Source organism: Hemicordylus capensis, chromosome 3 (assembly GCF_027244095.1).
Source record: "Hemicordylus capensis ecotype Gifberg chromosome 3, rHemCap1.1.pri, whole genome shotgun sequence".
Classification (NCBI taxonomy): Eukaryota; Metazoa; Chordata; class Lepidosauria; order Squamata; family Cordylidae; genus Hemicordylus; species Hemicordylus capensis.
Window position 1 is genome coordinate 116,569,776 of NC_069659.1, and position 16,831 is coordinate 116,586,606.

The 16,831-nt window shown below is 44.0% G+C and overlaps 2 protein-coding genes across 7 annotated transcripts in view; both read left to right on the top strand.

The window, feature by feature from the left end:
• The window catches only part of PIR (pirin), a 56,423-nt gene extending 51,500 nt beyond the window's left edge, over positions 1-4,923 (top strand). For all 6 annotated transcript variants that reach the window (XM_053307954.1, XM_053307953.1, XM_053307951.1 and 3 more), the window contains exons 9-10: positions 3,150-3,216; positions 4,461-4,923. In XM_053307954.1, coding sequence (XP_053163929.1) covers positions 3,150-3,216; positions 4,461-4,573 — 180 coding nt within the window. In that variant the 3' untranslated portion in view covers positions 4,574-4,923. The remainder of the gene's footprint in view (positions 1-3,149; positions 3,217-4,460) is intronic.
• Positions 4,924-4,994: 71 nt separating this feature from the next.
• VEGFD (vascular endothelial growth factor D) overlaps positions 4,995-16,831 on the top strand; it is a 28,463-nt gene continuing 16,626 nt past the window's right edge. The window contains exon 1 of the mRNA XM_053307941.1: positions 4,995-5,825. Within this exon, the coding sequence (XP_053163916.1) occupies positions 5,742-5,825 (84 nt within the window). The 5' untranslated portion in view covers positions 4,995-5,741. The remainder of the gene's footprint in view (positions 5,826-16,831) is intronic.

Genomic DNA, 16,831 nt, shown 5'->3' on the forward strand with positions numbered 1-16,831 from the left:
ACACACGTGAGCACGTGTGTGCACAAATATGTGGCTGACCAACTCTGAGCCGGACCCTCCCCCCTTCAATCCCCTCTACATCCCTCTCCCCCTCCCCTTTCCTCCCCCCTGCCTCCCAGCCTCCCTCCCTGCCTCCCTCCCCCCTCCTAGCTAGCAGCGCACACATACACACACAAAACACCTGTGGTGGCAAACACCACCAGCACACATGCACTCACACTGGTGCCACCACCTCTGCCTTGGGCCTCTGTGTCCTTGAGCAGATATGTGGTGGTGGACCAGAGAAGCATTTCTTTCCAGCAAGGCAAAAGGCATGCACTCACTGCACACACACACACACACACACGAAGAGGTGAAGACGAGAAGAGGCAACTTCTAGAACCAGCAGCAGCAGGTGAGTGTCGTGTAATTGTGTTGCTTCCCAAGGCCACTGCCCATGCTCAATGCTCAGTCTGCTGAAACTAAAGAACTAGCTACAATCACCCTTCCTCACATGCAGCTCAGCTCAGCTCAGCTCAGCTGCACAGCACACTGACTAACTAGACACTACAGCTGGTGGTAGAAAAAACAGAAGTCTAGATTCTAGAAGATGTCCTGGTGGATTTTAAACTTTCAAATCTGTGCTAGGATTGCCTCGCCCGCCTCCTCCTCCTCCTCCTCCTCCTCCTCCTCCTGCCTGTAATTGTGCCCTCTCCCCTTGCAGTTGCGCCGTCGTGATGGGTTGGTGATGTGCGTGCGCCGTCTACTTGTTAGCTCTCTCCTCCTCATGTTGGCTGGGCTTGCCAGGCACTGGCTGGCAGCAGCTGTTGGCTGTGTGCTAGGCTCAGGCTGTGGCGCGCGTGACTGGACTGGGAATGTTATTGTAGCGGCAACACTGGTTGTGGTGGTAGCAGTAGTAGCTGTTGTTGTTGCTGGGCTGGTGGCTGCTGGCCTGTGCTGACTCTGCGCACTTGGTCTGGTCTGGTCTGGTCATTGGGATGCAGATGTAGGGTGTGTGTGCATCATCCATGGGGAGCATCAGAGCAGAGCAGAGCAGGTTGGCTGGCTTCTGTCTGTCGGGCCTAGTCAGTGGCAGGCACTGAGTGAGGCAGTGGTTCCTTTGGGCATCACGTCACCCATCATGCAGAGCGGCAGGTCTGCTGCTCTGCTGCTCCGCCTCCTGCTTCTTCTCTGTGTGTGCTGCTCTTGTGCTTAGTGTGCTGCTCCGCTGCTGCTGCTGTGCTGGCAGGCAGCACAGCAGTGGCCTTTTTGTTAGATCAGAGAGTGGGTGTTGTCTCTCTGAGTGTCCTCCTCTTACTTGCTTGGATAGGAGTGGTGGTAGTAGGTAGGCATTAAGATGGACTGACTAGGTGTTACGTGTTAGGGCGCCCAGAGAGAGGGGCCAAAAAGATGGGGTGGCAATTGTTGGGTTGCTCCTAGTATTATTGGTGAATTTCTGAAGAAAAATTTTTTTTCCATTGGCTAGAATGGGGGTTCGGGGCTGCCCCAGACCCGCCTCTGTGGGGTGGCAGCACCGCCAAAGTGGGTCCGGGGCCATGGCAAAAATGCCCTCAGTCCCTCCCAGCAATCCCCGTAGAGATAGGAGTGATGGTTCTGTTGTTTTTCTGAGGTGTTCTGAGTGAGTGTGGATTCTGTGATAGCAAATGAGAGTGGATTCATGGTGTCTCATTGGAAATCTCATAAGCTATCATAGAATCTACACTCAGAATACCTCAGAAAAACAACAGAACCATCACTCCTATCTCTACGGGGATTGCTGGGAGGGACTGAGGGCATTTTTGCCATGGCCCCGGACCCACTTTGGGGGTGCTGCCACCCCACAGAGGTGGGTCTGGGGCAGCCCCGAACCCCCATTCTAGCCAATGGGAAAAAAAATTTCTTCAGAAATTCACCAATAATACTAGGAGCCACCAATTGCCTTGGGATTTTTGGGGTGGAGGACACCCATGGGTGGCTACCACCCACCCCAGCTTTTTTGCCCCTAAGGGCTCCACATTGTGAGTTATGGGCAAAAATTTATTTTTTGAAAAAAATTTGTAAAAAATCAGAGGAAGGTCCAATCGACTTGAAATTTGGGTGGCAGGTAGAACACAATGTCCCCTTCAAAACCAGCCACTTTTTGTGATCCGAACCGGTTCGGTTCGGATCCGAACCGGTTCGAAACCGAACCGGACCGGGGGGGTGGTCTGGCAAAACCAAAACCGAACCACCCCGGTCCGGTCCGGACCCGGTTCGGACCCGAACCGAACCGGGAGAACCGGTTTTATGCACATCCCTACTCTGAGTCACCTCAAGCTGTTTGCCCTGTGAGCTTGGCAACTTTTGGTTGAAACGAATCTATTTGCCAGAGTACACTTTATTTTTATTTTATTATTTTTTAACATGTATATCCCGCTCTTCCTCCAAGGATCCCAGGGCAGTGTACTACATACTTGAGTTTCTCCTCACAACAACCCTGTGAAGTGGGTTAGGCTGAGAGAGAAGTGACTGGCCCAAAGTCACCCAGCTAGTTTCATGGCTGAATGGGGATTCAAACTCAGGTCTTCCCGATCCTAGTCCAGCACTCTAACGACTGCACCACGCTGGCTCCCTATCATTTAATGATGGACTATTCTGAGAAGCTGTTGCTGGGGCCACCGCACTCACCGTGATGGTCACCCAACAGTGGCTCCCCCATGCCTCTTCTCTTCCGGCCTCACACATGGGGCACCCCATCTCTCCCCGCCATGTGCATGGCAGTGACCCTGACAGAGCAGCCTGGAGTAGTAGGCAGCCAGCTGAGCAGCTGAGGCAGGGCAGCCTACTACCACAGGCTGCTTCCTCAGGGCTGCCGCCATATGTGTGTCAGGCAGAAAAGGGGTGCCCTGCACATGGAGAGAAAGGGCACTGCAGGAGAGAAAGGGCACTGCTGGTGGGGTATGTGTGTTTCTAACGTCTTCTTTTCTGGTTTTGTCTGGAGCACTGAACAATGAGTCTGGCTCTATCAATTATTTTTGTTCCTTAGTAGTAAACATTTAATTCAGATGAATGAAGTACAAATAAGTCTATTCTATTCAAAATGGCTTCCAATTTGTGTGAGCTGTTGTTTTTTTAAGCCCCCAGAATATGAATTGATGCTGCTGATTGATACATTCTATTCATTAATTTAGGATCCTGAAGTAAGCCATTTTGTCTTAGTGGCTGGGGAGCCAATTAAGGAAACTGTGGTACAACATGGTAAGTATTTGTCAAAACACTTTGATTTTTAAACATAAGGGGTGTGTGTGTGTGGTGTGTGTGTGTGTGTCTGTCTGTCTGTCTATAAGATCGACCAAAGTAATCTTAGGATCCCTCTCTCCTTCCTCTGTTCCAAAATCCATGATTGATTATCAGGGGATCCTGTGGCCCCCCACTAGCTTTTATATGCAGCTAAGGCCCATTTCAGAGGTAACCATCCCTGTCCAACAAACCCTAGTTAGATCAGGAACATTGTGTTTGAACTGGCCATGCTCCTAGCAGTGTCTGAGAAGCCTATCTTCAGATCCCCTATAGCAATCTAGTTTGCATCTTTTCTCTTTCTCCCAATGGGTATGGGGTTTTAATAGGTATGTGCACTTCAAAGTCATACATAAATGAACTTCACTGGCCTTCTTTAAAGGGGATATGAGAAATTGCAGTCAATTTGAACTTGAAACATAGAATGGTAACCTGAACATGCACATCAGCTTTCATTCTGATATATCATTCTTCAGTATTCTATGTATGAATAGATGTGTTTCAATGTGGGAGGTGGGTTGTGGATGAATCTGTGAATAGTTTTAGTGTGAGAAGTTTCTGCTCATGCTTTCAGTGGAAGGGAGACTTCTTCTTTTTGCCCTCACCTTGAACCTACCCGCCCTGCCTGTCTTCACCTATGACTTCATGGAGGCAGGTAGTAGAGGGCACTTGTTTGGAAGATGTCCTCTGTTCAGGCCTTCCACCCAGTGCAAACTATTGCAAGTCCCCTTCTTTCTTATTTGCAGGGTAGGGGAAAACATCATTTTGCATTTGGTATGTGTGACATCCCTAGGACTGCCACCTTATGTGTGGGAGGGGTGAAGGAAGAATCTGTCATCTAATGCTGAGAGAACAAGCAATCTCTGCAGCAGGGGCATAGCTAGGGGAAAGGGGGCCTGTGTTCACCCCTCTCCCCAGCGGTCCCTTGGAGTGAGGGAGATGATGCAAATAGGGAGAGGTGGAGCTGAGGGCCCTGGGTTCTTTGAACCCATCTACTCAATTATAGCTACACCCCTGCTCTGCAGTCCTTTCATAGGAAGGCAATTTCATCCCCCCTTAGTAGTCCTGGGAAAGGATTTGGAGACCAAATGGGTGCTGTGGAGCATGAGAGGGGGGAAAGGATGCTGTTAAACAATGCAGTCCTGAGTATTTTAAACCTGTTTGGTTAAACTGAGTGGGCTCAAGTCTATATCTGTCTGTCCTAGGTCCCTTTGTGATGAATACCAAAGAAGAAATTCAGCAAGCTTTTAATGACTTCAGAAATGCAAGAAATGGATTTGAGCGAGCAACCACTTGGAAATCAAAGATTGGAAATTAATCTATGACAATGATTAGTTCATCTTTAATTGGGATGTCAAAAGTGGTTGACTTTATATTTGATGTATAATGTGAGCATTCTTGCTTTTACTTATGAGCATCTCCACTCGCTGGAGTTAATCATGTTGGTTTGCCAGGCTGAGTCCAAAAAGAATAGGTCTCTAATATGTGTTGACCCAAAGTAACCTGTTAAAACTGATATATACTCATATATAGCAATCTGTAAATAATTTTTTCTCTAACAGAATTGTGTTCTATTTCCCTGTAATACAAGTATTCATTGTGTATGTATAACCTTTCTTTATATATCAAAAATACTTAAAAATAAATAAATAATAGTTCTTTGAAAAACTTTGTGACCAAAGTCTTGTAACACAGAAAACCTAAAGCTCAGGCATGGGGGTGGGGTCTGGAGGGGTGGTGCTGGTAGTACATTCATTGTAGTATGCATGCTATGCAAGATCATGTGCAGCACGCAGTTTCATGTTTCAGGTAATTGTCCTTAAGATATTGGCAGCCCAGATTGCACCGGTTAGTAAATGCTCCGCTATTGGTAGGGACAAAATGGGATAAGAGCCAAATGTGACTATGTTTTCTTCCACTGTCTGTATCAGATATAAGACGCATGCTTCTGCAGGCTTCCATGGAGGCTGTGAAAAAAAGTTTCAATACAGAGTTGGATTACAGCACTCTCTTGCTTGAAACATTGGCTGTTATACAGCCGTCTTAAAAGGCAGCTGTAACATGCAGCACCCAAAAAACCCCAGCAGATTTTAGCAGTTTTTGGACCACAAATGAATACTGAGTTTCTGTTTGAGTCCAGATGGGAGATGGATTGAGTTTCTGAACTGGAATCTATATTTGCTTGCTTCCAGAAACATACTTTAAAGGAATATATTTATACTTTTAATCTAAAAAGTATCAACAGGGGAAAATATAGCATTGTTTAAGTCAGTTCTACTTGGACTTTTCTTTTTAAAAATCTGTGCCATCGCTGCTCTTTACTTTCATGTATACTCTTTGAGTTTACAGCAGACTGGGAAATTCTGGATGTGCACTTTGGGTTGTCTTAATGAACAGCTCATAGAGAAATGTATTTCAAAACTGATTTCTACTCCAGCTGTATGGGATCAACTGTGTAGCATAGTGTGTATATTAAACACACAAGGATGTACAAGCTGTGGACTGCTGTAAATATATTCATTGTGTCTTTTCTGCCTCTGGTGCGGGGTTCTGATCATGGATCTGTGAAGGTAAGTGTGCTTTAATTTATAGTAATCTGCCCTGAAATGCAGAGGTGTTTTGAGAGTGTGTAAATCTCTTTCTAAAGTGACTGTAGGGGCATCTTTTGAATTATTTCATGGGTGGAGGGGCAGCTATGAAGGACTGCATAAATAGACAACTCAGTTTAAAAATCTTGGTTATATACCTAACAAACTGGCAAGCCCTATTTGAGCATTATCCAGACAAACTTAAGAATTCCAGTGAAAAGTACTTGAAGTACACGCTTAATTGTCCCATCGAAGTAAATGGGATATGTAGTACAAACCAGTGCTTTGAAGTAAACCTCACTGCATTCAGTGGAGCTTACTCCCAAGTAAGTGCACATAGGATTGACGCCTTTAACTTTTATTGGGTCTTGTATTCATGTGAGTATGTGTGGGTTTGGTCTTGGTTTGTTTTTTTAGAAAACATGGTCACATCCATTGCTCTTGCATGTTTTACCTTTTTTGGCCACTTCAGGATACATTATTTTGAATAATTCATTTTATTTTAGGAGTGATGCATGACAAAATTGGAATGCTCTTGAAAACCTCAATACAATAGAACGTTTTGTACTAATATAGACTGCCACGGATTTGCTTTAACAATAATCAACATTTTGCAGCACTTCTCCAAATGATTTGCATATTTTCTGTAAAAAAATATTCCTTAGAAAGGGACTGAGGTTTCATATAGGGTTTTTGGTTCTGACTGTCACACATTTTTGTACTGATCCATTTTGATAAGAATTAGTCTCATAAAATATCGTTCCCATGTTTGTTTTATATCCCAATTGTCTGTCTCTTAGTTCAGTTTTTCCTACTATTATTCAACTTCTGATTCTCTGAATTTCTCTCTTAGGGCCACTAACAAGTACTGATAATTTTTTAATTTTTCTTCCTCTAGAGGGGCTTTCCTTTTTTGTATGTGGCACTGCATAACAATCTAGTCTATAATAAAGACTGAATTCTTACCTGACTGCAGAAAAGTAATTCTTCACTGCCAGACCTGACATAGGAAATGCCTGCTAAAGTCAGCTCATGATGTATACTTTCAAAAGATAATCTACTTACTTCTCTGCATCTTTGTTATGGAAGCAGCTTCTTCATGGGGCTTTTGTTAATTGAAAACAATCAACACTTCCTCATTTCCTTTGCATGTTGCATAGAAGATTTCTTGGCTTCTTAAATATTGGCGACCTTAAGTCAAAGAAAGCAAGATTCAGTCACAAAGTTCTATAATAAATAAATGCTATAACAGCCATACAGCTGCAAATCAAAGATCTCAAATGACTCTCTACAATTATAAAATTAAATGTAAGAGCACAGTTTCCTTTGTTATAGGCCAAGAGCTTGCACAGCAAGGACACCCAGCAAGTTTTGGGGGGTGTTTTTTTTTTTAACATAATAAAGTAGTGGGTGTTTCTTAGTGATAATCCTGTACTGTCGATTAGGGAGGAAATACAACTGCTATTAGACCAGCATGGTCATAGTCTGAATCAGCCAGGCCCCAGGGTATTAGTGCAGTATAGTGCTGTAATGCCAATTATACAATTATACTCCAGAAACAACATGAAGATGTAATGTAGGTCAATCTTAAAAAAGGATACAGCATGAATGTTACTTCATGCTACAGTAGAAATAAACTTATGTATGTTCTTTCTGGCACAACTTCTTTTTTGTCTTCTAAACACTTTTACTTAGTGCTTAGTAGCACTATAATTGCACTTTTAATCAACTTAAGGCTGCAGTTCTATGCATCCCTACTTAAGAAGAGACTGATTGATCAAAGTGGGGGTTACTTTTGAGTAAACAGGGTTTACTTTGAGGTTTCTATGTTGTGTAGTGGTTAGAATGGTTAGACTAGAACTGTGGAGATCACCCAACTCAGCCCTGAAACTCACTGAAGCTATTCACACGATGGGACGAAATCGGGCTAGTGGAGGCTAGCGGAGGCTAGCCTGATTTCGTCCCATCGTATGAACTACCGGGCTTGGCTGCGAGCCCGATGGTGCCTAAGCGGGTAACCCGCCTACCTACCCCTGCCCTTAAACCAGCGAGCGCTCCGCAAACCTGGTTTTAAAAATCGTGGGTAGCTGCAACGCAGCTCCGCACTGCGGCTACTCACAAGGAGAGCCCCGGAGGGGAGGCAAAAAGCTGCCTCCCAGCTCCGGGGGTCTTGCCTGCACGCCCTGCGCTCCCTCAGCCCCCACCGGCTCTGTCACGGAACCGGCAATCATGTGGGCAGCCGATCTGGCTGCTCAGGGCTCCCACCCTGCTTATGTGTGGGGAGAGCAGGCTTAATCTGCTCTCCCTGCTTAACACCCCAAACCGGGTCTCATTGATCGCAAGACCCGGCTCACTATATGACCTTGGACCCATTAGTATCTCTCTTAGCCCAACCTACCTCACAGAGTGGTTGGATTAAAAGGGGCCAAGCCATGTATGACTCTCTGAGTTTCTTGAGAGATGGGATATAAATGTGACTAATAAAAGTACAATGTTTTATGGAATTGTAAAGAATTTTCGTAAAATCTCTGGATTTTTAAATCACTCTTTTACACTTTGTAAAATCAGCATATAATAGATACAAAGTTTAGAATGTATCTGTGACTGATATACTATGAGCTTCTTGAGCAGTCGGTTGTTATAAATTCTAGCTCCCCTTTTGTGCAGTACTGCAGGAAGAGAAATCAAATATAAAGAACTGATTTATGGACAGGGCTGGATTTACTCATTATGCTGAGAAAAACTCCAGCTTCACTGATGTCTCTTCTGTTGAACAAGTACATGTTTTCTTTAAAATACCTCCACAGTGCAAAATAGGGTAAGCATTTATCTATCTATTTATTTATTTTTGCATATTTGTACCTGTGTCCACCTAAGGAGGGGAGGGGCCGCCCAGCTGACAGCCACCGGTGTGCCCTAGGGACATCAGTGGGGACCCTTAGGGTTTATGGGTGCCCCAGAGCACTTGGACCCCAGCAGTTGCCCAAGAGTGCTGTATACTGACGCTGGCTCTGCATGTTGCTGACAAAATGGCCAGATATGCTTATCAGAGAGGAGAACTACAGCGGAGTCCAGAGGAAGGAAGGACAGGACTTCTACTTTCAAAGCAATATGCCCCTTCTCTCATTGGGCAGGGAGAGCACACATTAGGCACTGGGAGGAGGAGTTAGGAGTTTAATGTTCTCTGCGAGGCTGCAAGCCAAGTATGGCCCACCATGACTTAGCTTCTGCACATCAATCAATCAATGAAGGACTTTCCTTTGAGCCATGGACTAGGTTAATTAAGTCCTATAACAGTATCCTTTGGGGAGGGATGCACTAGATCTAGGACATAAGCAGGATAATGCCACTGAAAACTACTTATATGTGGCAGAGGTGCTTCATGGGACCTGTAATGTTGGTGACACCCACAGGGGTCAGCCAAATTGTTCAGAAAGCAGTGCAGACACGCTAGTAACTGCCCACAATAGCCAATCCATTGTAGATGGTTGTATGTAATAGAGCAGTCCTGCGCAGAGCACAGATGAGAACTTCCATGCAACTGAGCCAATAACAAGTGGAAAGCAAATGATACGTGTGTATGAAAATTTATTTCAGCATTTCATGCCATAAATGTCTAAGGTTTCTCCAATTTGGATAGGTAGCTGTCTCTAAGTAGAACTTCTGCAATGAAATACTCTGGGTCTACTAGCCCAGAACTTCCCAATCTTGAGTTCCCAGAGTTTGTTGAACTGCAACTCCCATCATCCCCAGCTACAATGACTGAATGGCAGAAGTTATAGTCCAGCAACCTCTGAGGACCCAAGAATTCTGGTGGCTGTTTTTAGAAACCTAGAGAACAATATAAAGCGGAACATTGTAGAGTGTCCAGTTTGAGAGACAATTAAAATGTACAGGAGAGGCTTGTTACTGGTGTCCAGAAGCTCAGAATGCATGTAATGAGTCCGTTGTTTTTTGAACATACACATATTTCTCTCTACATACTTTCTTTAAATGTGGAGTATGTTGAGATCTTACCTGTCAGGGGGAAAGCCACTTAGAAGCCTTCTCAGAAAATGTACTTTCCATTTCCTACACATGGAGTTTGATTAAAGGCACTTTCAAACAGATAATTTCCATGAGCATTCAATGAGACTGTTCAAATGAGCAGCCCTACCTGGGCTCCCAGCAGCACTGGTTGTGCTGGCACTTGAGCCGCGCTGCCCAGGAAAGTAAGAGAATTGTCCGGGAGAGAAGGTAGGTGTGATCCTGCCTTCCCTCTCCACCCTGCTTGCTGGTCATGTTGCCCTGAGTTCCTTGGAAGAAGGGTGGGATTGGAACCCAAGGACTCTCCTGCTGTAGCTCCCCTGCCACCGGTATTCAGAGGCATCCTGCCTCTGAGTCTGGTGGTACTCTGTAGCCATCAAGAGTAGTAGCCATTGATTTGTCCCCCATGAATTTACCAAACCCCATAAGATGCAATCATAAATATAAAAACCGGGTGGTGAAATGAAAGGACCATAACACGTATCTTCCTCTGCAAAAGGAGAGCTGGCCTTGTGGTAGCAAGCATGACTTGTCCCCATAGCTAAGCAGGGTCTGCCCTGGTTGCATATGAATGGGAGACTTGAAGTGTGAGCATTGTAAGATATTCCCCTCAGGGGATGAAGCCGCTCTGGGAAGAGCATAAGGTTTCAAGTTCCCTCCCTGGCTTCTCCAAGATAGGGCTGAGAGAGATTCCTGCCTGCAACCTTGGCGAAGCTGCTGCCAGTCTGTGAAGACAATACTGAGATAGATAGACCAATGGTCTGACTCAGTATATGGCAGTTTCCTATGTTTCACTGCAGAAGGGAGCAAGGCTGCTGTCAGGCACCATGGTGGGCAGGTGCTGAGGTCCAAGGGCCCAATGTTAACCCCCAAACCTCCTGCAGAGGCAGTAGGACTGGACCCCTGGGAAAGACCCCCCCCTTCCGTCCTCGCTGTGCCACATGTCTGCTTCAGGTAGCGGCAGCAGCAGCAGTTGCTCCTTTCCCATCTCCACTAGACAGAGGACATGTAGTGGTGGCTGCTGCTTGCTACCAGTTGCAGACCAGTGAGTGATGAGCAGCAATAGCCACCATCGCTCAGAGGGAGTGGACTGGTGGTGGCTCTGGGCACGCGCAGAGTATTTTGGCAAGAAAGCAAGAGCTGGTCTGTTTGTTGGAGCCACCTTGTCACCTTCGAACTTCAAAGGGGGAATTGCATACCTGCCAACATGTCCCGATTTTCCTATTCACCTGAATGGGAAAATAGGGACATATTGGCAGGTATGGAATTGCAAAGTCTGGTCTGAGGAGGACAAGAGTAGATTCTTCAGGTATATCTAGTCTGCTAAAGAGGAGAAGGAAGGCAATAGGATTTCTAGCCCTGTGCAGTCAGGCAACCATCCATGAGGCCCTCATCTAGCCCTGTGAATGACCAAGCCAATGCAGCCAAGGGTTACAGTGAATGCCCATGAAAACATGCTCATCTTCCAAGCCTGTTTGGTTAGCAGAATATATGAAGTATTGGTTTTGTTCTCCCCAATTGGAAACAAAGCCAAGAAAGTGTTCCAGGCTGCCACAAATCATTTTCCCAATTATGCTGTGAAATGTGTTGAATATTCCCTTCTTTAAGAGTCAAATAACTTTGCAATGGACACATGTTGTCAATAAACATATGTATTGCCTTTTTTAATCCCATTACTTGTTGATTCACTGTGACTAAAATCACAGTGAGCAACATTCATAAACAATGTGGTCACACTATATTCCTGAAAGTGGATCCTGCCCATTTCCCTGAAGGATGCAATTGTTCTCCAGTAAGTCATGAAAGAAAGCCAACTTTTTTCAGGCTTCCTATTTTGTACCAAGTTTTTATTTTTTATTTTTAATGCAACATTTTATTTTTTATTTTTAATGCAACATTACAAACCCACCTTGTACCTGCCCTTGACTCCACTCCTCATCACTTGTGGAAAGAAAAAGGAATTAGGAGAGCTTTATCCAGCAATACATAGAGAGAAATCCTCCCTAACTGCCACTTTAAAATCCACAAGAAATGGAATTGTGTATATCATTAGTTCTTCATAATGCAGCAAACTGTTATTATTAAGCAAACTCACTGGGACAGTAATCAACACAATAGCTGAGTAAATATGAGTTGCTATCTGCTTCCATAGACTCCATCTTGAAAAGATATTTTAGGTTAGGACTTGAGTTGCTGGAAATACTCTTGAGTTGACATTTGGCTGTGTTCAGAAGCATCTTCTAAATGCCAGATCTGTCCTCACCCCATGTAGCGATAACATGTTAAGGCACTTAAGTGAACCTGCCACAGTTGGTTTCTGTGTTTGAAAGCTCACAGTTCATAGTTGTGGAGAAAATAATAAGTACACTAGGGTCAAAACTGGCAACTGCATTTGATAAATACTTTTGGAAACTGTTGAATGCATGTTGCAAAGTGTAAAATCCCTGGGTGATACATTAAACTGAGGAGATGAGTCGAAGCATAGGCTTCTGGATGAGGACTCCTCTTCCTTTCCCATAGTGGCTTCAAGCATGAAGAATGTTGTTTTTCTTGCATGAGCTCCCAAAATGCCATTGGTGGAAGCTCCTCCCGCCATTGCTTCTAATTTATTTATTTATACATACATATATATTTCTATACCTCCCAAAACCTACGTCTCTGGGCGGTTTACAACAAGATAAAAACATTAAAACATTAGTTAAAAACAAAAACAAGAAATTTAAAACACAACAATTTAAAATTTTTAAAACAATATTCTAAAACAACATTACAAACAATCAAAACAGTTGTGCGTGCTATGCCAGTTGTCTAGTTCCAAAAGCAGAAAGAAGACCAGCATTGTGATGACCCAGTCCATGAGGCTGACTTGGGTAGAGGGGGACCCCAGAATTACCTGGGACATCTTTTTGTAATGCCTCTTCGTCCATTTTTCATTTAGTACTATGGTATGAAATCAGCTGTTCCAACAATGCCACCTAGATAAGGCTTTGGGACAATAATTTGCTAAAAGGACCAAAGGGAAGTCCAGTATTCCAGGCAAGCTATATCAGAATTACAATTACTGCAAGATCTTGCAGAAGGAGAGAAGACATTTTTTAAACTAACATAATGGAAAATAAAGGGGGATTTTTCTACTGTTTAATGGAACCCAGTTTCTGCTGGAGCTTTCCCAGACAGCAGGTTTTACAGTGGGTTTTCTGTGAGTTCGAAGTTGCTCTGAAAAACTGATGTAAAAAGTGGATTTAAAAAAACAACAAAAAACCTGGATATAAATTGAGCTACACTCTAACGAGCAATGAAAAACCCAAATTTTGTATGAAGTGCTCCCTTATAGCTCGCAGGAACTCTGGGGTAAATTTGGCTGATATATGAAAACACGCCTTCATTCCGGAGGAGATGAGAACTAAAAGCCGGGTATGAAAAACTTCCTGCTGATTGACAACTGCTGATTAACTTATGGCCATTGTTCTGTTTTACATTTTTATCATTTTGCTTTTAGTAATATAAAGACATTTTTAAATATGTGTTCATAGAATGATAAAATATTTGAGTTCAAAGGGACTTTGGAGGTCATCTAGTCTAGCCTCCCGCTCAGAGCAGAAATCTGCTACAGCATTGCTGACAGATGGCCATCCAGCCTCTGTTTGAAAACCTCTCATGAAGGAGATCCTAGCGCTGCAGGAGGCCGGCTTTCCCACTGTCTAACAGAGAAATGCCTCCTAATGCCTGGCCCTAGCCCTTCAAGAAAATTTTTAAGACACATCTGTCTCTTCAGGTTTTTAGTTAAATTTTAAATAGTTTTCAATTGACAATTCTGATTTTTTTTGTAAACCAACTAGAGATTTATATACCCAGTAGTACATAAATCTGAAAAATGTACTTTAAATAAATATAGAAATATTATAAACAGGAGATCTAAGGACTGTAGGTAGCAACAGTCCTCATTCTTACGTTCTCTACTCTGAGCTTCAAAGGCATTCAGTTTCACTCAAATTTTGACCCTCCTGTTGAAGGATTGAGGGGACTTGAGACCACATCCCTACATTAAAAACAATATCCATGACAGAACTAAAGATTTCAACTGTGTTGCATTGCAGGATGGTCATTGCTGTGAGGGTGAGAGAAAGGGAGGGAAGGCACTGACAAAAGAGGAGTAACGTAGAAAGAGGAAAACTTGAAAGTACAAATCTGATCAATTAATTAATTGTTGTTTGGTTTTCTGCCCTACAAGCACATGAGTAGATCTTACACAATGTGTTCTTATTCACATGGTTTCATGAACAGACAAAATTTAAACACAAGTTTCCACCCTATCTATCTATCTATCAGTCTATCTATCTATCTATCTATCTATCTAAGGCTAAAGATGTATGTGGCAAGCCCCGCCCACACAATGCTGTTCCAATTGGAGGTAAGAGAGCAGGAGCGCCCTGGTGATCGGCAGTGGGGATTCCATATGCAGATAGGGAGGAGGAGCCTATCTCATTCATATATATATATATATATATATATATATATATATATATATATATATATATATATATTCCTCTCTTGCAATCAAGCACATCTTCCAACCAGTAACAGTTGCGTTCCAACTGACCTTAACCATCACAGGCTCCTCTTCCTTGCCACGTACCTCCTTAGCCTTTTATATATATACTAGTTGGCTCGTGCACATAGCATCTGCGCCTCTCGTTCCTGTGGCAGCCATCACTTTCTTTCTCCTACCCCACTGCCTCCTCTTTCTCTTCCCCCCACCCGCCACTGCTTTCTCTCCCCACCTGCCCGTTTGCTGGCCTGTCTGTTGGCCTTATGTTCCCTGCCACCATCACTTTCCTTTCCCCCTCCCCTCACTTGCAAAACTCTTGCAAGAGCTGCCACGCATGGGATTAGTGATGGGTATGTCTAAGAGAATTATATATAGATACAGATATATACAGATAGATAGATATATATATATATCCCTGCCCACTATATATATATATATATATAGTGTGTGTGTGTGTGTGTGTGTATATATATATATATATATATATAGTGTGTATATATATATTAAAAAAAATAGTGGGCAGGGGTCTGTGGGGTCATGAGGGAAGAAAGAGCCTCTTCAGGAGAAGGAGGCTGCCACTGTGTGAATTAGATGGGGGGGGGGGAATGAACAAGATCTGTTAACTCAGGAAGGAAGAGAAAAATAAAGAGGGGAAGAGCAAGTGGAGGAGAGATAAAAAGAAGGAAGGGGGAGACAGAAAGAAGGAAGGCAACGGATGGACCTGGTCCTGTCAGTGGCCTGAGGGGAATGAGCAGCCATTGTGCCAGCAGTGAGGATGGGCCCGGTCAACCGCTGCTGCTGCCCATGGCTATTGAGGCCATTGGTGGAGGGAGGCAGGCAAGCGAGGGATGGGCCCAGGCCTCTCAGCATTCTGAAGGGAATGAGCAGCTATGATGGCTGCAGCAAAGAAGGGCCTGGTCAACCACTGCTGCTGCTCCTATGGGGAGGAGCAGGAGCAGGGCTCAGGTGAGGGTGGGGAGGTCTCTGGAGTTAGGGGGCTGCTGCTTGGCCAGTTGATGCCAGCAACACCGCAGCCACAACCAAGAGGGGTGAGGGGGATGGCGCAACACGATGGAGGAGTGACCAAGAGGGTTGAGGGAATGGGAGATGGAATCAACGGGATGGAGGAGGAGGAGCAGGGGCGCAGCTCAGGTGGGGCGGTGTCAGGGGGGTGAGAGGAACAATCAAGTGCTAGCACGCAGATGCTCTGCATGGATTAAGCTAGCAATAAAGTAAAGGTAAAGTTGTGCTGTCGAGTTGGTGTTGTCTCCTGGTGACCACAGAGTCATGTGGTTTCCTTTGGTAGAATACAGGAGGGGTTTACCATTGCCTTCTCCCATGCAGTGTGAGATGATGCCTTTCAGCACTTTCCTATATCACTGCTGCCCAATATAGGTGTTTCCCATATTCTGGGAATATGTTTCCCATATTCTAGGAAACATACCAATGGGGATTCAAAGCGGCAACCTGTTGCTTGCTAGGCGAGTCATTTCCCCACTGTGCCATTAGGTGGCTAAGTTAGTAATACATATTGCAATACTCATAACCCAGGTCATCAGTTTATTCTGTCCAATGTGCTTCAGTTAAAATCATAATGAGGAACATTATAGAAACAAAATACCCTGTGTTCTTTACATGTTTTGTTACAACATCTAATAGTGATTTATTTCTAATCTGTCTGCTTTAGGCAGAATGAGTGGATCACTCTGCACCTTAGAGCTGTTTTCCCTTTATTGTTCCATGAAAATAAGGGCAAATTTTCATTCAGAAAGGTTGTTATTTATTCATAAAAGAATTGTTCTCTATCGCACAACAGATCCCCGTATTTCATAATACAGCAGATCACACAGTAGTCCTCGTCCTTGAAACACTGGATGAAAGAACATGGAATTTAAGTACAATGGCTGGTACAAATTTAAGAAATATTTTAACAGTTAACCACATATAAGACTAAGCAAGCAGCTAAATACTGAATATTGCATTGGCATGTTCAGATGAAATCCTATATTTTGTTAATCACACACTTAGGCCTTGTACAAAGTCATCACCACACCATTGGGGTAATAAATTAGTGCACTTACACCCCACTCAATGTTAAATTTTGTTGGGAGGAAATCATATGTGCAGTGTGGTACTGTGGACAGAATACTGACTTTGGGGTGCAAAGATGGATTCAAATCCCTGCTCAGAAATGAAACACACTGAATCACCATGGGTTGGATCACCATCTCTCAGCCTAATTCACCTGAACACGAGTACAGCAGAACACTTCCTATCTGTACCCTGCATTTGAGGGACCTGTGCCCAGGTTCACTTTCAAGATGAATACAGGTACAATCATTCACACAAAAACATGTATGAGTGTACAGATATCTGAACACAGGTACTACATAATGTCTGGATAGGGGGACAT